The sequence below is a fragment of the Ctenopharyngodon idella genome, chromosome 15, assembly GCF_019924925.1.
Source record: "Ctenopharyngodon idella isolate HZGC_01 chromosome 15, HZGC01, whole genome shotgun sequence".
NCBI lineage: Eukaryota > Metazoa > Chordata > Actinopteri > Cypriniformes > Xenocyprididae > Ctenopharyngodon > Ctenopharyngodon idella.
Window position 1 is genome coordinate 5,938,619 of NC_067234.1, and position 21,996 is coordinate 5,960,614.

At 38.9% G+C, this 21,996-nt stretch overlaps 1 protein-coding gene across 14 annotated transcripts in view; it reads right to left on the reverse strand.

The window, feature by feature from the left end:
* Positions 1-21,996, reverse strand: part of LOC127496079 (protein NLRC5-like) — an 87,177-nt gene extending 65,181 nt beyond the window's left edge. For all 14 annotated transcript variants that reach the window (XR_007925239.1, XR_007925238.1, XR_007925237.1 and 11 more), the window contains exons 1-16: positions 21,716-21,996; positions 11,335-11,444; positions 11,009-11,125; positions 9,776-9,892; positions 9,449-9,568; positions 9,191-9,307; positions 8,575-8,691; positions 8,323-8,433; positions 8,026-8,142; positions 7,547-7,663; positions 4,430-4,859; positions 3,743-3,814; positions 3,560-3,629; positions 2,857-2,949; positions 529-2,538; positions 251-407 (exon numbers count right to left, since the gene is read on the reverse strand). Coding sequence is in view for 9 of the 14 variants with exons in the window: in XM_051863691.1 (XP_051719651.1) it covers positions 251-407; positions 529-2,538; positions 2,857-2,949; positions 3,560-3,629; positions 3,743-3,814; positions 4,430-4,859; positions 7,547-7,663; positions 8,026-8,142; positions 8,323-8,433; positions 8,575-8,691; positions 9,191-9,307; positions 9,449-9,568; positions 9,776-9,892; positions 11,009-11,125; positions 11,335-11,345 (3,776 nt within the window). In the remaining 5 variants the exon portion in view is untranslated. The remainder of the gene's footprint in view (positions 1-250; positions 408-528; positions 2,539-2,856; positions 2,950-3,559; positions 3,630-3,742; positions 3,815-4,429; positions 4,860-7,546; positions 7,664-8,025; positions 8,143-8,322; positions 8,434-8,574; positions 8,692-9,190; positions 9,308-9,448; positions 9,569-9,775; positions 9,893-11,008; positions 11,126-11,334; positions 11,445-21,715) is intronic.

Sequence of the window (21,996 nt, forward strand, 5' to 3'; positions counted from 1 at the left end):
ATGTGAATTCTATAATTTATTTTTATTCATATCTCCCACAAAAGCTCCCCACCTCCGCCTATGTTCCCGACCCCGATACAGTTATTTCTTCTCATGCAGGTGGCCACTGGTGCAACATTTTAGCCAAAGACGTATGTGTCAAGAGGCAACAACGGAGTCGGCTCCACTGGTTCTTTGTTGTCGTTTTGGTGTGTCATGGCCTTAAGAGACTACTGTCATGAATGTTAACATTTTGCACACAAGGTCTCACCTGAGCTGTGAGATGTAGGGCAGACACTGGAGGAATCCCCTCAATTCACTCTCTTCATATGTCCAGTCTATTAGCTCTACTGGTTTCTTCTCTGTTTGGAGTTTCAGCACTTCTAGGAGGATGGAGCTCTTTCTTACTGAGAGGTTTATAGACCAGACTATTGGTGACAATGGAAGCAGATGCAGAAAAATCAGCAACAAGAAATATGGTTAAATAAAAAAAAAAGAAAAAAAGAAAAGTAGATAACTATATTGTTTTAAAAGTGTCACGTGTCTCACCATCAACCGGTACTGGTGTTTCCTCACTAGGTTTGCTGGTGATGTCCTCATAGACAGCAGAGACTCTGACTCTATAGCAGGTGCTGTGAGGTACAGTTAAAGTACATTCACACTGAGGTCCTTGAGTTAGTACTGATGACCAGCCCTCCAGTCCTGCTTCTTTATACTCAACCATATACCGCAGCACTGGACAATCTTTATCAGTTTCAGCCTTCAGCCAGACAAATCTGAGAGTGTTTCTGTTCAGTTTATTCACCAAGGGTTGTCCAGGAGTTGCTGCAAGAGCTGTATGGAAGTTCATAATCTTGCTGAAGTTACTCATACAGCCCTTCTCAATAACTAAATACCTCAGCTGAAACTGTTTGCCTGATGTAAGTCCTGAAATAATGAAGGTTTCCTCAACAGATTTGGCATAAAAAATGATCCGTTTCCAAGTGTTGCTGTTCATTCCATCATTATCCAGAGCTCTGTACTCCACCAAATACCCCTCAATGCTTCTGTTTTGTGTTTTATTCATTTTTAGGGACATGCTACAGTGTTTTATGTGAGATATTTGGGTGAGATTTGGCTTTGTCTGAAGTTTCATATTTCTGCTCATAATCGTCCCAGCATAGTAAAACTGCACAGAGTATTCTGGAAAACTATCATCAGGTAGTAATGCAGCAATGAATTTGGTTTGCTTTGGATCTTCATTTGTCTCTTTGGCAGCAATGAATACTTTTAGGTCGGAAAGTACTTTCTGACTGACACAAACAGGCTTTAATGACTGCAGTGAATCTTCTGGCTTTATGCAATCATGTATGGTCAATGTGCACTTTTTCACTAATTTAATGTGCTGCTTCAGAGCTGTGAGAAAACAATCTTCAGCCTCCATTGATGAAATAGTGAAGCAGAATACATTGTTCATCCGAGGATCATTAGTGACATGCTGAAGCTCCTCTCGTGATTTCACAATAGTCATGTTCACTGCTCTGCACTCATTTAAAACCGCCAGATCAGTTTTTTTCTTTTCAAGCCATTGATGTGTGTTCTCTGGATTGAATGGAGACTGATTACAATTACTGATAAGTTCTTGAAAACTCTTCTGTCTGTCACCTTCCTTGACATTTATGGATTCAATAATCTCAGCAGCTTTTCTCTGAAACTCTGCCATGTACTCTTGTAGAAATTCTGAAAAGTTCTGAAGTTTTTCTTCCAATGCAGGAAACCTAGTAATCACAGTCAGATTATCATAGTCTGTTATCATGTCCTGACACACCCTGATCTGTTTCCTCAGATGTTCTATAATGTTCTCAGCTTGGTGCATCAAGTTTTCACTGACTCCACTCAGAGCAGCACACACAGAGCTCTTGTCCAGTTTCTTCAGAGGATACAGCCAGACCTTCAGAGGAACTGCTCTCTCACCTTTGGATCCAAGCAGTGTCGGCAGAGAACCATAGATCTCCACCGCCTTATCAAAAGACACTGGACTCTTCCAAAATCCCACATCAATGTACAGACTGCAGTCATATAAAATGCTGTTTGCCTTTTCAGTTTCATTAAGACTTGAGAACACATCTCTTGCACTGAGAGTGGTGGTAAGCTTCTTGATAACATTTTCCATTTCTGTATTTCTCTCTGTGCTGAATCTCTCATTATCAAAAACAAAGAAAGCTTGAGCTCCATAGAACACAGCGATGATCACATGTGTAGCTGCGATTGCATTAATGGCTGAGGTAGGAGCTCCTTCCTGTAACAGTCTTTGGCTGATCATGTCCAGTCTGGTGGTGGTTTTATAGTGTAGAGTAAATCTGTCCTGATGTTGAGACTGAACTGGGTGATTCAGAAAAGCTGCAGCTCCATTTAGCTCCATAAGACCACACAGAGCACTTACTCGTAACATAGGTGACATTTCAAATGCTTTGCATCTCTCCTGAAGTGAGTCATCTTCCAAAACCTTTAGATGTGTTTTCAGTTGGGGCCAAGATATTCTGTTACTTGTTACAGTGTGTTTATCCCAAAGATTACCATCTGTAAACACATTCACAGCACATTCTACTTTAATTTTACTTATTTAAAAAAATGTTCAGTCCATATACACATACACATACAATATCAATTCACATCACAGCAACCTAAGAGGAGGCAGTATGGAATAGTCTAATGTAAAAAAAAAAAAAAAAAGTCAACGAACATAGCACTTTTAGTTAGCAAATTTAAATAGTACACATTATTATTAGCTTTTACAATTAGCATTTTTCCAGAAAACATTTTTTGGAAAAGGGAAAATAACATGAATGTACAGATAACAGAGAAAATGAGAAGAGTAAATGAGAAGGTTAGACCAACCTGAAGTAAATGAATCATTGCGACAGTCATACAACATTCCAAGATCCAAAGGACGTCCAAGCGTCGCAATCTCAGTTACATCCATAGGCAAATCTGTGAGTGATTTTGGGGGAAATGTACACAGTATAACATTTAATTGACAGCTATTTTAGAAAAGCCCTTGAAAAACATTATTAAACAATAAAACATATTTTGAACCATGATATATAAATATTACAGTACAACTCTTTGACTGGATTACAAAATAGCATAGTAAACAATGCACCCTCTTTCCCAGATATATTTTACAAGCTATATGCTTAAACTCATAATAATATACAAAAAATAACAGATACAAACTTCCAAAATATAGCAGGTTTTCTGTAATTTCCAAATTGTGGCACTGGAGCCATTCACTGATTCCCACATAAGAAGCAAATCATAATATTTGCTGTAAAAAATGATTAATCTGAGGTGAAGTCATAGAGTCGAGCCAAGATTGTGATATCTGTTAACACATTTCATTTCAAATTATACTATTTAGCTACATTTACTAATTAGGAGATGCTTTCATTCAAAGTTACTTACAAATAGAGGCTATTTCTATTTATCAGTTGAAAGGATGTCAAATGTAAAGGTATCTAAATCAAGTTCCACTAAAATAATCCTATGTGATATTTCTAAGACCTGCTGTAAATAAGCTTGTAAGGAGTATCAGTCATACCATTACAGGAAAACCCACTGTAGAAGCACTTAGTTGGATGAAAATTTTCATTTTTTTCATCCTTTGAAATCTAAGCAAAAAGAAAAAGTTGTTTGAATATTGTCAAAAAACTAGTAATATGTTTGTATGTGTGCTGCATATATCTCTTTGTGCTGCATATACCACTCTGATTTCTTTATTTACCTCTTCAATGACTCTGTCTTGAAGCTCTTTGATCTCCTTGATGTCCTTACTGTCAGGCATTGACATAATAGCCTAAACAAAATAGCATCAGTGGTTTAAGCTAATTTATAAAACATACTTAGCAAATCAAGTTATAACAAAACTAAAATACACATTCATTTAAAATGTATGTCAATACAACTCCAAGGTCACCTGTTAAGTAAAAATATTTAAACACTCTCAATGTTATAATCAATGTCTGATTATAATACCAACATTTGCAAGATTGCAAAACACTGCATGGACAAACATAGTCATACAGCTTGCATTTAACAAAACTCTGGTGTTTTGATTTCTCAAAGCCTATGGACATGTATCATGTGGCTTCTTTTTGAACCTCAGTCATTAGGAATGCTTTGTCATGACTGTTTGGCTTATGGACTTTGGTTAGATTATGCTCTGATTGGTCATTGCATTCATGCACTCAACAACCACTTCTGTGACTGACTGGTTACAATCATATATATATATATATATATATATATATATATATATATATATATATATATATATTATAGAAAACTTTGATGTAGGAGATCAAAACAGAATGCAGTAATTAGCATGTAATCACAATTATTTTTTAATTTAAATATGCAGACCCTGCAGCTATTTATTCTGCCATAAATGTGTATTTAATTTTACAATCACCTCCACCAGGTTGTGTCTCTGCAGTGCTGGTACTGTGTAGTGTTGTCTGATGTGGGTCTCACAATAGGACACAGTGCAGGTCAAACAGGATTTAACAGCTTTGAGCTTCATCTCAGCACAGATATCACAGGGCACATCTTCAGGTCCAGCATAACAGTGAGCAGGAAGAGCAGGACTAAATCCTGCCTTCTGGAGTTCCTCAATCAGTTTAGACAAAGCAACATTTACACTCAATACAGGACGACTTCTGAACCTCTTTCTGCACTGAGGACAAGCGTAACCTCCAGCTTGAGTTGGTTTGCTCCAGTAGATCTCAATGCAGTGTTTGCAGTAACTGTGTCCACACGGCATGGAAACCGGATCCTTAAAGACCTCTGTGCACACTGGGCACTTGTAGTGATCCTCTGTCAGCAGAGTGGCTGAAAGTGTGCTGTGGGAACATCTTTGGTTATTTCATTACTTTCAACTGTAATGCAATGATCGTAAACACAGTATTATAAAAAAAAGTAAAAACAAGAAGAGATTGTTGTGCCTAAACTTTCAGAGTGTATAGTGCCTAAAATTTGATATCACAAAATGGGACACTTTTAGAACAACATTGTAAATGCAGATCCAATTCCAATATTCTAAATTCCGAGTATCGGCCAATACAGAGACTGATCTGATAACAGCGATGATTGATATTAGAATATCTATAACTCTCTCTGTGTGAAACTGATGATCAAACTTCCATGTGTTAAACACAATCCACTAAATACACATTACATCATTATAGAGAAAAACAACAAATTAATAAAAATATATAATCAATCTACAACAAAAAATATATTATAAACTATAGGTGAGTGGATAATTCAGCAGAAGAAGTACTTCTAGAAAAAAATAATTGTGCACAGTAATTTTATAAAATCTAAACATTTAGTGAAATACATAATTTTGTGGGGAAAAATAAAAGTGAACATGCTAAATCTGGTAAAGTGTTAATGAAAAAACAAATGGCAAATTACTATTTGTATTCTTATAAAATACATTCATGAAAAACGGTTTATATTTGATTTATATATACAGTTGCCAGAAAAAGTATGTGAACCACTTGCAGAATCTGTGAAAATGTGAATAATTTTAACAAAATAAAGGAGATAATACCAAAATGCATGTTATTTTTTATTTAGTACTCTCCTGAGTAAGATATTTTACATTAAAGATGTTTACATATAATCCACAAGACGAAAAAATAGCTGAATTTATTAAAATAACCCCATTTATAAGTATGTGAACCATTGATTCTTAATACTGTGTGTGGTTACCTGGATGATCTACAACTGTTTGTCTGATTTATGATGGTTCTTCATGAGTCTCTTGTTTGTTCTGAACAGTTAAACTGAGCTCTGTTCTTCAGAAAAATTCTCCAGGTCCTGCAGATTCTTCAGTTTTCCACCATCTTTTGCATATTTCAACCCTTTACAGCAGTGACTGTATGATTTTGAGATCCGTCTTTTCACACTGAGGACAATTGAGGGACTCAAACACAACTATTAAAAAAGGTTCAAACATTCACTGATGCTCCAGAAGAAAACACAAAGCATTGAGAGTCGGGGGTGAAAACTTTGGAACAGGATGAAGATGTCCAAATGTTTTTTATTTTGTTTAAATATACATTTTTTTCATTTAGTACTGCCCTTCAGAAGCAACAGAAGATACTTTCATGTTTCCTGGAAGACAAATTAAATGCAATTTACCTTGATCTTCAAATTCCAAATGTTTTCACCCCCTGTCTATTAATGCATCATGTTTCCTTCTGGAGCATCAGTGAATGTTTGCACCTTTTTTAATAGTTGTGTTTGAGTCCCTCAATTGTCCTCAGTGTGAAAAGATGGATCTCAAAATCATTCAGTCACTGCTGTAAAGGGTTCAAATATGCAAAAGATGGTGGAAAACTGAAGAATTTTTCTGAAGAACAGAGCTCAGTTTAACTGTTCAGAACAAACAAGAGCCTCATGAAGAACCATCACAAAACAAAAAAACAGTCGTAGATCATCCAGGTAACCACACACAGTATTAAGAATCAGTGGTTCACATACTTATAAATGGGGTTACTTTAATAAATTCAGCTATTTTTTTTGTCTTGTGGATTATATGTAAACATATTTTATGTAAAATATCTTACTCAGGAGAGTACTAAATAAAAAATAACATGCATTTTGTATTATCATCTTTATTTTGTTAAAATTATTCACATTTTCACAGATTCTGCAAGTGGTTCACATACTTTTTCTTGCAACTGTACATCTAAACAATTTATACGATTTATATACAAATTTAAATCTAATATAAATTGTTTATATATATAAATATAACATATTATATATAAGAAAATAAATAACATAAAATTATGAGACATTTATTTTAAATGTATTGCACAGCTTTTTAATGGGGTAACAAGATATGATAGATACGACAGACAAGACAGGCTTTTAATAATCATTCAGTGTGAAAAACTCCAATAATATTAAAGGTTTCAATTCAAAGTGGCACAAACAGCATACAGTATATGTGCATCCCTCGTGCAGAATGTTGTGCTTAAAGCAACATGGAGTCACAGTGCTTTGTACTCCGTATAGAGCTAATCTAGAGAGCAGCGAATCATCTGTTTTGATGTCTTTGACAAAAATGTGCAGCTATTTATTAAAAAAATTTTTTGATGAAACTTATCCACATTCAAGTGTTGATAAAAAAAGAATGCAAGAAGCTAGAATATATTTTTTAAAGCATAGGCTCTGTTCTTTCTTTTGTCATATTGTATGTTCAGATATTCATACAACAAAATATTCTGGGGGACATGAAAATTTTGTGAAAATGATCAAAAATGTTGGCGCTGACTGGCAACTCTTTTAAAAAACACTGGCAGGGAAAGAGTTAAACTTTGGGCAATTTAGTGAGCAAATTGTGTAGCATCATCAAGTTAACTTCTAAAACTGAGATCTATTATAACAATAATTCTTCATTAAGTCTCAACTTTTGATTTTGGGAATTTCTGATATAAATAAAATAGATCTGTATCAATTCAACATTACTAGCTTTTTTAAAATACTCAAAAGCAAGCATACAATCTCATACCTTCTGTCCCTGTAATTCTGTGCTTCCTGTCTGAATGCAATCGGTCGGTCCACTGAATGATCAATTTTAATAGATGTGAGGGAAGGTGCTGGAGATGTAGCTTCATCTGGCTTTAAACTTTCAGGAGGAGAGACAAAATGAGTTTAAGAATGCACAAGAGATATGCTATGCAAACAAGCACAGTACAGTAAGCACGCTGACTTTAATCCCCTGAAAATGTAAAAATGTAATGATGCCGGCCTTTCTTCAGTACTGATAGTACAACTCGGAATTGACAGCTTCAGTGATTATAAAAGGAATGCTCTTTATTTTCAAATAGTTAAATAAAACAGTTAAACAGTTAAAAAGAGTGTTACACTATTTTTTCAAAATTAAAATTGGTAGAGAATCATGAAATTTTACAGGTATTTGGACAGACTACTGAAGTTTTGGCATTGTAGCTACACTACAAGCTGATCAAAGAATGCAAATTCTCATACCGTTTAACACTGTAAGGCTGAGTTCTGTCTTTGAATGCAATCGGTCGATCCAATGATTGGTTGCTTTTTAAAGAGAAGTATGAAGTTGCAGGAGATGGTGCATCAGCTGGTCTTGGACTGTCAGGATGAGATGGAAAATGTAAGTTTAACAATGTAAAAGAGACATACAACATAAGCAAGATAAGGATAGTTGTATGTCTAATAAATTGTTTTTTTTTTTTCTCTCTCTCTCTCTCTTTCTTTATCATGCAACAAGCATACCATTTAAAACAGAGCAAATTATCATACATTGCATACCTAATGTAACTAGGGGGTTCATTGATGAACGCAATCGGCTGATCCATTGACTGATCACTTTTCATAGAAAGGTGTGAGAGTGCTGGAGATGGTGCTTCATGTGGTCTCAGACTGTGAGAGTATAAATGAGGTTATAAAACAACTATCACAATGACATACAAAACATATAAAATGACCACAGTCGTACTTCTTTTAGAGAAAACATGACTAAAATATATTTCAGGCCTGGACTGACAGAGTAAGTTCTCATACTTCTCCTTCATGTAACTTTGCGCTCCACTGTTGAATGCAATCGGTCTATCCATTGATTGGTCACTCTTTACAGACAGGAGTGAGGGTGATGGAGATGGTGCTTCATCTGGTCTCAGACTGTAGGAGTTAAAGCATAGTTGTTTGATTTGTTAATAGGACCTTGAATGCACACACAAGCTTACAGTGTTGTCATAAGTACCGGAAATTCAGTACAAAGTTGATGCTGAAAATGTAAAAGCGCAATGATGCCAGTCTTTCTGCAGTACCGATAGTACAACTCTGTAAATTAACAGCTTCAGTGATTATAGAAGGAATGCTCTTTGCTCACATTTTTGCTTATATCACACTCACATTTTGAAAAAAAAAAAAAAGTAAAATTTTTCACGTTGCTTAGAGGATACATGTAGCAAAATGTCAGGAGTGACAAGAAAATGTAATTATTAGAGTGAATCTGCTAAAAAATATTTTTGTAAGTCTTTATTTTCAAAGAATTAAATAAAACAGTTAAATAGTTAAAGGGAGTGTGTTACGCAATTTTTTTTTTTCAAAATCAGTATAATGAAATTTTGGCAAACATAATACAAGCTGATCAAACGCAAAATGCAAATTCTCATACCGATTAACGCTGTAAGGCTGAGTTCTGTCTTTGAATGCAATCGGTCGATCCAATGATTGGTTGCTTTTTAAAGAGAAGTATGAAGTTGCTGGAGATGGTGCATCAGATGGTCTTAGACTGTCAGGAGGAGAAAATTTAAGTTTAACAATGTAAAAGAGACATACAACACAAGCAAGAAAAGGATAATTGTATGTCTAATAAATAGTTTGTTCTTTATCAAACAACAGACACACCATTTAAAAGAGTAAATCCGCATACTTTTCATACCCAGTGTAACTAGGTGTTTTATTGCTGAAAGCAATTGGCTGATCCATTGACTGGTCACTTTTCATAGAAAGGTGTGAGAGTGCTGGAGATGGTGCTTCATCTGGTCTCGCCCTTTGGTACATGGAGAACAATGCGAGATTATTATTAATCATTACAGATTCTAACAGCCTAGAAAGCAGAAGGAGAAACAAAACCAGTTTAAAAATTCACAAAAATTATCCAATTCCAAACAAGCAGTTTTGTAGCTAATAAACTGTTTTCTTTACCATACAATAAGCACAATATCTTCAACCTCCTGACAAGTTTAAATTCTCATACTTCTCTCCCATGTAACTTTGTGCTGCATTGTTGAATGCAATGGGTCTATCCATTGACTGATCACTCTTTGCAGACAGGTGTGAGAGTGTTGGAGATGGTGCCTCATCTGATCTCGCCCTTTGGTACATGGAGAACAATGCGAGATTATTATTAATCGTTACTTCTAACAGCCAAGAAAGCAGAAGCAGAAACAAAACCAGTTTAACAATTCACAAGAGATATGCAATGCCAAACAAGCAGTTTTGTAGCTAATAAATTGTTTTCTGTATTATACAATAAGCACAATGGGCCTCATTTATAAAACAAACGTACAACACAATACTGGACATATGGTCATTTCCACGCAAAACTTGGCATTTATCAATATGGACATGGGTGGTGGCTACGATCAAATCTCACGTCAGGTCTCAGCTCATGTACGTAAGATTTAGAGTTAGCGTGAAGTACAATCTTTGCTGGTCAGCGCCCAACCAAACATGTTTTTGCGAATGTTAAGGATGATATTTTGATGTGGATATTGGAGCACGAGTGAAGTACAACGCCTTGATTATATAATGAACAAAAGTTTATCAGTTAAATGTTACATTGTAAATACAACGTTTGGATTCTTGCCGAATGAGAGAGGTATGTGAGCCCAATGACGTTTCAGTTTTGCTTTAAATAAATTAATTTCACCATGATTGTATGTTGTTTATAATTAATGCCACTATAGCCTAATATGTGTTTTAAATGTATAAGTTAATATATAATTTTATAGCTTCTTATTTTTCATTCTTGCTCTGTTCTGAATACCGTAAAATTTAAAGGATTTGTTGTGGAGTGAGGAGGGGAACTAGAATAGCCAAGTTAAGAATGTTTGTAAAAGTTTCATTTTATTTACCGGTATTTAATATTCATATACATTAATGTAATTGTTTGCAATTACGAGGTTGAGGGGTGTTTTTGGAGTAAGATGTTTCTTTTTCCGTGAGATTACTTCCTCTTCATGGCCGGCTTACGTTTCTCCGTGTCGTAAACTGGGGCGTGATATTTAAATGACGCTTGTTTTCAGGTGCCACATTTATCAACATATGATCAGTCATACTATGGGACTGACAGAATAGAATGTTGCATGAATCACACGTGAACCCTCTTGTAAGATGATTTCTGCGCTTGGATCTGCGCTCGTTTCTATGTTAGATTGATAAATGAGGCCCAATATCTTCAACTTCCTGACAATTTAAATTCTCATACTTCTCTCCCATGTAATGTTGTGCTGCATTGTTGAATGCAATTGGTCTATCCATTGGCTGATCACTCTTTACAGACAGGAGTGAGAGTACTGGAGATGGTGCTTCATCTGTTCTCGCCCTTTGGTACATAGAGAACAATGCAAGATTATTATTAATCATTACAGAATCTAACAGCCTAGAAAGCAAAAGGAGAAAAAAAACCAGTTTAACAATTCACAAGAGATATGCAATTCCAAACAAGCAGTTTTGTAGCTAATAAATTGTTTTCTTTATTATACAATAAGCACAATATCTTCAACCTCCTCCTAACAATGTAAATTTTCATACTTCTCTCTCATGTAACTTTGTGCTGCATTGTTGAATGCAATGGGTCTATCTATTGACTGATCACAGACAGGAATGAGAGTGCTGGAGATGGTGCCTCATTTGGTCTTGCCCTTTGGTACATGGAGACAAAAGTGTTGTAAAAGTTGAAATAACATGTTAAGTCCATTAAATGCAAACATAAATATTATTGGAATTGAAGGTTCTAGAAATCTTCTACATGTACTAAAAAACATCTATTCATAAGCTAGCCTTTGTCTTTAAAGCTACACCATGTAAAATTTTGTTTATTTTTATTTTACAAAATTCAAAAACTCTTTCTAATTGGTATTTTTTTGTACGGAAATGTGAATGTTGTTAACACAGCCCTATTTGTACCTGATTATGTGTGTTGTATAGCTATGTATTGGTTGCTTCTAGGACTAGTAATTGTAAATTATAAAAATAGAAGGATTGGGTGTTGTCTTAAGGTTGTTTGGGGATTTTTTAATGTTTTTAGATATTGTATCTTTATTTAAATGTTGGTTGCAACGTGGTTGTCTTGTTTTAATTGTGGTATGCTATAGCTGTTCACATGATTGACCTTGATTGCTAACAGCTGTAACCAATTGGAACTATGGTTTCTGAGTAGCCTACTTATTGAGCTGTTGCCTTTGTATGTATGTGTGTGCCTGACGAAGGTCTTTGACCGAAACGTTGCAACTTTTACAGTGCTCAGCAAAAATGAGTACACCCCCTTTGAAAAGTAACATTTTAAACAATATCTCAATGAACACAAAAACAATTTTCAAAATGTTGACAAGACTATGTTTTATAAAACATCTGTTTAACTTATAACATGAAAGTAAGTTTAATAATATAACTCAGAGAACAAAATTTTCAGTTTTACTCAAATTAGGGTGATGCAAAAATGAGTACACCCCACTGAAAGTCTGTGGAGCAAAGCTAAATTTTAGACTACAAATGTCAATTTAACAAGAATTCAACCACAGGTGAGTGTAATTATTCATTACACAGGTGTCCAGCAGACAGTTGACTATAAAAGGGTGTTAAAACCCCTTCCCATTTCATGCTGTCAGCAATGGCACCACATGGAAGAGAAATGTCACAAGAAATGTCCTGAGAAAGAAAATAATTTCTTTACACCAGAAAGGTGAAGGCTACAAGATCAGCAAAGCTTTACTTATCAGTCAGAATACTGTAGCAAAAGTGGTACAAAAATTTAAAAAAGATGGAACTGCAACCATCTCACAGAGACGTCCAGGTCGTCCACGGAAGTTAACAACTCGACAGGAGCGTCTTCTGATGAGAAGGGTTTAAGAAAATCAGCATGCAAGTTCACTGCAGTTATCTAAAGAAGTAGAAAGCCAAACTAGGGTGACTAATTCCCGTGACACAATACGGCGTACACTGTAGAGGAATGGCATGCATGGGTGCCATCCACGAAAGAAGCCTCTCCTAAAGCCCAGGCACAAAAAAGCCCACCTAGAGTTTGCCAGGGCCTATGTTGACAAAGATGAAGACAGCTGGGACTCTATACTCTGGAATGATGAGACCAAGATAAATGTTTTTGGAACTGATGGCTTCAAAACGTCTCGGGTTACGTTTGTAACCCTGGTTCCCTGAATAGGGAACGAGACGCTGCGTTGAATCGCATTGGGATCACTTCTGCGTGATTACATCTTGAAGCACTCGTGAAATCGAACCAATAGTGTGACGGGACGTCAGAGCGGGTAACGTCACAGACCAGGAAACTATAAAGCACCCCTGAGAACAAAGAACGCCAGCTTCTGATATGGATGAAGCAGATGCTCACAGGCGCGCAGGGAGTATGACTAAGCAACGCAGTGTCTCGTTCCCTATTCAGGGAACCAGGGTTACAAACGTAACTCGAGACGTTCCCTTTCATGGGAACATCGACGCTGCATTGAATCGCATTGGGAACCCTATCCCAACTAGGCCATAAGACCAAGTGCCTGTCCGTTATCTTTGGGACGAGAGCACCGCGGACCCCGGAGTGGAGCCCAAATCAAGGTTGTAAAACCTAATAAAGGTGTGCTGAGATGACCACCCAGCCGCATCACAGATCTCGTTGATGGGAACTCCCGAGAACAAAGCTTTTGAAGCAGCCATACCCCTGGTGGAGTGTGCCCGGACAGCCAAAGGTGAAGGCCGCCCGGATGACTCATAGGCAAGAGAGATGGCCTCGACCACCCACTTGCTCATTCTCTGCTTAGACGCTGGGCCCCCTTTCTTAGGGGACCCGTAACAGACAAATAACTGATCAGTCTTTCGCCACAGGGCAGCTCTGTGGACGTAGCCCTCACTGGGCACAGCAGATTTAGTTTCTCCTGATCCGGATTTGTGAAGGGTGGAGGACAAAAGGCCTGCAGAACAATGGGCCCTGGGACATTGGTGGGGACCTTGGGTATATAGCCAGTTCTATGATGCAGGAAAGCCTTGACCATTCCAGGCGCAAATTCCAAACATGAAGGAGCAACAGAGAGTGCTTGTAGATCTCCAATTCTTTTGAGAGATGATATAGCCAACAGAAATACGGTTTTCAAAGTGAGGAACTTTTCAGATACTTCCTCTAAATGTTCAAAGGGAGCCACAGCCAACCCTTCCAAAACAATGGCCAAGTCCCAGGACGGAGTTCTTGCACGCACAGCAGGCCTCAGCCTCTGGGTACCATGGAGAAAACGTATAACTAGGGGGTTCTTTCCCACAGAAACATCCCCCAAAGGAGCATGATAAGCGGAAATAGCTGCAATATAAACCTTCAATGTAGAAGGAGATAGACCATCTGAGAATTTTTCTTGGAGAAATTGCAGTACATGACTGATGGATGAGTGGAACGGGTCCACCTGAGATCGACTACACCAAGTAGCAAACAGCTTCCACTTATATGCGTAAAGTTTTCTCGTGGACGGAGCTCTGGAGTGGAGTATGGTCTCCACAACCTCAGTTGAGAGACCGGATTCTATGAGCTCGGCCCCCTCAGAGGCCAAGCCCACAGTTTCCACAACTCTGGGCGGGGGTGAATTATCATGCCGTCCGCTTGAGACAGGAGGTCCTGCCTGACTGGAATCTCCATGGGGGAGCCTTCTAATAGGGACACTAGGTCCAAGAACCATATTCGGGTCGGCCAGAACGGGGCTATTAGTATGAGACGGACCCCGGGGCTGGATGGGTCAAGGAATACCACAACGGGCAATGAGAGGTCTCTTTCGAGGCAAATAGATTGACTTCTGCGTGACCGAAATTCTTCCAAACGAGCTCCACCACCTCGGGAAAACCCCTTGGTCCTGAGCCACCACTGTAAGGGTCTCATGTGCAGCAGGCCAAAAGGTATCACGTTGGACGCAGCTGCCATCAGACCCAACAATCTCTGAAACTGTTTTCCAGTGAGTGACTGGCCTAATTTCACCCCTTTCACGCCTGAGAGAATGGAATTCACCCGAGCAGGAGACAGACGTGCCTGCATCGTGGTGGAATCCCAGACTACCCCTAGATAGTTGGTAGTTTGTGCTGGAAGAAGTATGCTCTTCTTGGCGTTGAGTCTCAGCCCTAACCTTCTCATTTGTGACAGAACAACATCTCGATGTTGAACTGCTTGATGCTCTGATTGAGCTAGAATCAACCAATCGTCGATATAATTTAGCACGCGGATGCCCTGGAGTCTCAGGGGAGCCAGAGCTGCATCCACGCACTTCGTGAAGGTGCGGGGTGAAAGAGACAGGCCAAATGCAAGAACCTTGTATTGGTATGCTTCGCCCCCGAAAGCAAACCTGAGGAACTTCCAGTGCGAAGGATGGATTGACAAATGGAAGTAAGCGTCGTTCAGATCTATTGTCACAAACCAGTCCTCGGACCTGATCTGTGTGGTGATCTGTTTGAGTGTAGGCATCTTGAACTTGAGCTTTTGCACTGAACGATTTAACATGCGTAAATCTAGAATAGGACGCAACCCTCCATCCTTCTTCGGAACGATGAAGTAACAGCTGTAAAACCCTGACTGCTTGCTGGGAGGAGGAACCCTTTCTATAGCTCCTTTTTGCAAGAGTGTCATAACTTCTTGTTCCATAACCAGAGACTGCTCGGGGTCCACCACTGTAGGAAGGACCCCCTTGAACTGGGGCAGGAACCCGAACTGTATTTTGTAACCCTTTTCTATCGTGAGCAGCACCCATCGAGAAATGTTGGGAAGACGTTTCTATTCTTCTAGAAATTCTACTAAGGGAACCAGTCTCTCGAGACTGGCCTCTGGTGTTATTTGAGCATCTGACTCGGCGCCCTGAAGCGGCGCACCGGCAGGGAGCAGCCGGATCAAATGCTGGCCGGCCCTCCTCGGAGGGTCGGAGGGGACCGCTGCACCCTGAAGCATGCGAGGTGGCAGGGTTGGCAGAACAGCCCCCTGAGGACACCGAAGAGGGGTTAATTTTATAGACTCCGGAGAGGGTCCTGTATTAAAGAGGAGACTTCTTCGAAGCCTTCCTCGCAATAATGACAGTCCGCAGATCTGTCTTACCCTTGGAAGGCTTTGACTGTGTCGCCCGCCCCGGTCCCCAAGATCTTTGCGGGGGAGCACGGGTGGCGACACTTGTTTTTGCTGTGCTATATGCGCAGATGAGGAGCTGGTAGATGGCCGAAGCTGCTCCCGCTCAGCAGCCTCGGCGGGGAGAGAGCGGCAAGGGAGGAACTTTTGAAAGGCTGCTGACTGTTTTTTGGCCTCCTGGAACCTCTCGACGACCGAGGTGACTGAATCGCCGAAGAGGCCCAGGGGAGACAATGGCGAATCTAGCAGCACGCTTTTATCTCTCTCTCTGATGTCAGAGAGATTTAACCATAAGTGCCTCTCTGTGGCCACCAGGGCTGCCATAGAACGGCCGATTGTTTTTGCCGTCTCCTTGGTGGCCCGGAGAGCTAGATCGGTGGCTTTTCACAGCTCTTGTATTGTCTCAAAACTCGCCTCACCGCTCTCATCGATCTCCCCCAGCAGGTCGGCCTGATAGGCTTGCAGGATTGACATTGTATGTAAACAGGCTGCAGCCTGAGCTGCTGAGGCATATGCTTTGCCCACCAGGGCTGATGTTGTTCGTAACGGCCTGGTGGGCAGCGTCAGGGATTTAAGGGACGACGCAGAGTCGGGCGAGAGATAGCCCGCAAGCGTCTCTTCGACCTGGGCATCGTCCCATAACCATGTTGTTTCAGCCCCATAATGTTAGAATATATCGATGTCTGGGGGCTGTAAACTCTATATTGAGCCGGCTTCTGCCACGATCTCCACACCTCGGTGTGGAGATCGGGGAAGAAAGGCAATCCCCGACGCTGAGGCTGTGACCGGGCGGGCAGAAAGCGCTCATCTAACTTGCTTTTCTGCCGTGCTTCAGGTCTTTCGGCTGGCCAGTCTATATTTAATTTAGCCACCGCCCATGTCACAACCTCCAACAGCTCCTCATATGCTGGAGATGAGGATGGCGAGACCTCTTCTCCAGCCTCGACGCTCATCATATCCAACTCCTCAGAGCTGGATAGATGAAGCGCCGGTGCCTCTCTCCTGGGGGAAGAAACCGCAGCGCGTGCTTCCACAATCAGAGGACAGACACCGGGTCTGGCAGGTGAGGGCCGAGATAAGGCTGGGCCCATCTCTAACCCCTCCACCAGATCCATTTGTGAACCCCAGGAATGAAGCTGTCGCTGTGCCTCAGCAGCAGCGGGAACCGATCCCTGGGGAACACTCGCCGCGGCGCCTTCTTTCTCTTTGTCGAAGAACGCCCGGCGTGAACGGAGTGTACGGAGCATTAGTTTTTCACAGTGCACACAGACAGCTCCCTCAAGAGTGTTAAAATGGAGAAAAAAAACCTTGGGAGAAACCAGGCTTAGTCGGGGTGCCAGTTCTCCTCTGGCCAACAGTGCTTTGTTACAATTCAGGTTGCTATCATAAGTCCAATAGGATCGCAACATTAAAAGTATTTATTTCAGTTCCATCCAATTGAGGATCGTATTCATCACGCCGGTATGGACGGTTGTTGAGGAACTGTGTCGTGGCTGTCGTGTCGATGAGGCCTTCACAGTGGATGATCTAGTTGACTCAATCTCTGCTGATACTTCATATATATATATATATATATATATATACATATATGTGATATATATGCTTGGTGACAACGAAAAATACTCTTGTCCTCGGACGAAGAGATATTTTTGTTTGCTGTATGTGTAGCGGACAGACAACACCAAATAAGACTCACGAAAACACAGAGCGCTGCTGAAGACACAGAAGCTGGCGTTCTTTGTTCTCAGGGGTGCTTTATAGTTTCCTGGTCCGTGACGTCACCTGCTCTGATGTCCCGTAACACTATTGGTTCGATTTCACGAGTGCTTCAAGACGTAATCACGCAGAAGTGATCCCAATGCGATTCAACACAGCGTCGATGTTCCCATGAAAGGGAACTGTATGGCGTCGCAAAGGTGAGGAATACAAAGAAAAATGCATGGTGCCTACAGTGAAACATGGTGATGGCAGTGTCCTTATGTGGGGCTGCATGAGTGCTGCTGGTGTCGGGGAGCTGCATTTCATTGATGGCATCATGAATTCACAGATGTACTGCTCTATACTGAAAGAAGATGCTACCATCACTTCGTGCCCTTGATCGTTGTGCACTTTTCCAACATGACAATGATCCTAAACACACATCTAAGGCCACTGTTGGATTTCTGAAGAAGAACAGGGTGAAAGTGATTCAATGGCTCCTGATCTGAACCCAACAGAACACCTATGGGGAATTCTGAAGAGACAAGTTGAGCATCACTCTCCATCCTCTCTAAAAGAGGTCATTCTTGAAGAATGAAAAAAGATAGATGTTGCAAAATGTCGCCAACTTGTTCATTCCATGCCTAGAAGACTTGGTGCTGTCATTAAAAATCACGGAGACCATACAAAGTACTAGATGTAGTAGTTTTTGTTGTGGGGTGTACTCATTTTTGCATCACCCAAATTTGAGTAAAACTGAAAAATGTGTAATCTAAGTTATATTATTAACCTTACTTTCATGTTATAAGTTAAACAGATGTTATATTAAACTTAGTCTTATCAACATTTTGGAAATTGTTTTTGTGTTCATTGAGATATTGTTTAAAATGTTACTTTTCAAAGGGGGTGTACTCATTTACGCTGATCACTGTAAATTTTTCTAAATGAAGGGAGAACACAGTGTGCAGATCTGTTTTGGATTATTTGTTGACAAAACTGATAATCTCTGCAAATCACTGTGGCCTACAATAATGATTTATTTATTAGAGATGTCGGGACATATTTCACAGATCTTGCGAAGTGTTAATAAAAAAAGAAATGAAAAAATATCTGGCTACTGTAGGTGGAAGGTGAAAGCATATTCATCCTTTTCATTTTTCAGGGAGGGGTGGGTATAAACGTTGTTAGTAACATTCTCTCTGATAAAATGATCACCTCTAACCATGGCTAAACAAGCATGCCTTAAACCTTCAGATTCATCCAAGGAGAACAATGTTCAACTTCTAGAGGGCCAAAACTTATGTGAAAACTCAGAGTCTTTATGACAATAATGCCAGAGTATTAAGCTTCTATAGAGTAGTTGTTTCATTTGATCTCAAACTTTCAGGATCAGAGAGAAGACATGGGGATTGTAAAGCGACTCGCAATCACAGTATAAATCGCTGATAGGGCGGCTCAATTTAAAGGACAGGTGAAATGGAAAGGTCCTTGTAGCATCAGGTAGCCGTTTGGCTAGTACTTCTGTGGGACTGGGTGTCCCGATGTGTACTTCTATTTCAAGGGAAGGTAAGCATGTATTGCGTTTTTCTCCTTGCTGGTAAAGCAAGTGTGTATTGCTTATTTTATGACTGCATTTGTCCCAATGAAGTTTTGTTTGTGTATGGGAGGGAATTCGCACTCTCGTGTTTTAAAAGGGTGTATTTTGGTGTAACATCACTATAGATGCTGTTTTTTTTGTTTTTGTTTTTTTTTGTGTGTTTTTTTATGGTGTTCATTTATTCACTAGCCCCATTATAGATCGCAGGTATTTTTACTTTAATTGGGGATATTTGTGTCCATCAATGCATCACATTGGTATGAATTTGTAATGATGGTAATATGGTTATTTTATTATGTTTTAGAATGTTTGCCTGATGGAATAAATTCAGGATCATGTATGTTTTGGGTTGTGGCCTTCTAGGGTAAGTTTATTATAAGTTTATAGGGGTGTAACAGTACACCTATTTGTACCGAACCGTTCCGGTACAGGGATTTTGGTTCGGTGCACATGTGTACCTCAGAAAAGCCATTCAGTGTCCACAGCTTGTTAGTTCGCCAGAGAAATGAACTCTTTCGCTTAATATATGCACTGTATTAGCCCATATATTCATTATATTTTACTTAACCTGTTAGTGATGTCTTGATTATTTAATGTAGCCTAAGTTTAAATAAACTGTCATGAAAATGACAGCCACTGTGTATAAATGATTATATTTCAACAACGAATTGGAGTAAAACTTAATTTTATAATTAGATTTAGAAGTTAATGCAAAAACTGCCTTATGTGCAGCTTATACGTTTGCATACAATTTGTTGTTTGAGTGTTGATTATTATATCTAAAAATAAAAAGCGATTGAATTTAGGCTAATATTTTGGGCTCAGTTGTTAACTTTTAATATTATAGTAGCATAATGTTCAAAGAAGGGCTCCTTACATAGTTTATAGCATCAGCAAAGATAATTTTTTTTCCTTATGAAACTTTAGGTATAATTTAATTTAATATATCTAAAGACAAAAACACAATTTGTTCAACCACTGTTTAATAATAAAAAAAGCAATTTTATGTTTAGTTTTCTCCCCACCTGCTGTACCGAACCCATACCGAACCGTGACTTCAAAACCAAGGTACGTATCGAACCATGAGTTTTGTGTACCGTAACACCCCTATAATTTAGTTTTTTTGTTTTGTTCTTTTGTTTTGTTAATTTGACGTGACTGTGATACTCATGAAAAAAATAACCTACTTTGTTATAGGTTGTTGGATGTTGATGGCTAGTCGCTGTTCACTTGTGTGTATTTTCTTTTGTTTTTGACATAACTGTGAAACTATGACTGCTCCCTGCTTTTGATTGTAAGTTTATTTTCTAGCCAGCTTAGTGTGGTTTGGTTTTGTTAAGTGTATTTGGTTTAGTAGCTGGCTAGTGGAATTGTTTTCTCTTTTTTTCCCCCCTTTAATTTTTATTTGTTTACTATAAGGGGCTCTCTCACCCTTGGTTACAGCTGGGGTAGCTTCCCACCGTTGTTGGTGGAGAACCGAGAGTAAAAGTTAACGAAGCTCTAACAGGTTTTGTGGGTTGACTTGTGTGATTTACTAATTGTGAACGGGTTTCACATAATCCTGTATTTATTGAGGGGTTTATGGGGGTGAGTTTGCAGTAAAGTGTCCCCTGTATAGGTAGCTCAGTTACTTTTATTTTTCTCTTTTGGTTGGTCAATTTGAGAAGCTGCTACCCCTGTTATTTGATTTTGCCCAGGGTTGATGTCCTGAACAATTTTATGGTCCTGCTTAATAAAGAATTATGTATTTTTCTACTATTTGTTGTCTTATGTGACAGATTTGTTTCTTTCTCTTCTTTTTGTGGACCCTAGTGGGTGCCACATAATAATGGATGGTCGTACACAGCACACAATGATAACAAGCAGCTATTTTAATACATGAGATACAAACATGAAACAAATAAGAGAGTCTATTTGTAAAACAAACTCAAACAAAGGTTCTGAAAATCCAGTAAAAGTATTGTAAACACATTGGTTTTATATGTAAACATGTTAAACTCAAAGTGAATTGCAATACATCATTTCAAAGCATACAGATTATGGTCTTAACAAAAAGGGGGTCTACGGACACTGAAATTTCAGAGAAACGTAATCAATTTTAAGAACTTTCAGTTCTTATATATTTATTTAGTTATTCAGTGCAGAATCAGTTTGTTACTACAACTGTTAGTGCAACCAACTGAGAGCTATGAAATGCAAAAGTAATTTAAAACTGCGTTTGTAAATAATGACTTACAAGGTAACAAGGTAGTAGGCCTACTGTAGGCTGTAAACTACACTTCATTTTGAGTAGGCACAGTTATAAGAAAATATTAAAAATCTAATTTTATTCACACAAATATTGCTATCTGAAAACTCCCAAAAGAATATGCTACACGGGGAAAGTGTCGAAGAATGTCAAGTTTCTATGACGAAAAATTGAGGCCTAACAATAACCACACTTTTTCTTATAACTAGTATAATTAATTTGCCACAATTAAAAAAAAAAAAAATTAAAAATTTTTTTAAAAATCAGAGTGAAACACACTTACCAGCTAAATCTATTTTGCTCTTTTGACTTTTCTGAATTCTGTGACTAACGTTAATTCCGCAATGGAAATCACTGTTGTTGGCAAATTCTTAACACAGACAAGCTGTTGTGCTGCAAAATGTCGAATATCGAAAACCAATCCAATCCAAAACAATCCTTGGTACTGGTACTGTTATACATGTAAAGTACCCGAGCAGACAAAAAATACACGACAGGGTAAAAAAATGTGAAATTTGAAAGTCTGTCAAAGGCACACGTGTAGTCAGTCTGTGGTGTGGCACA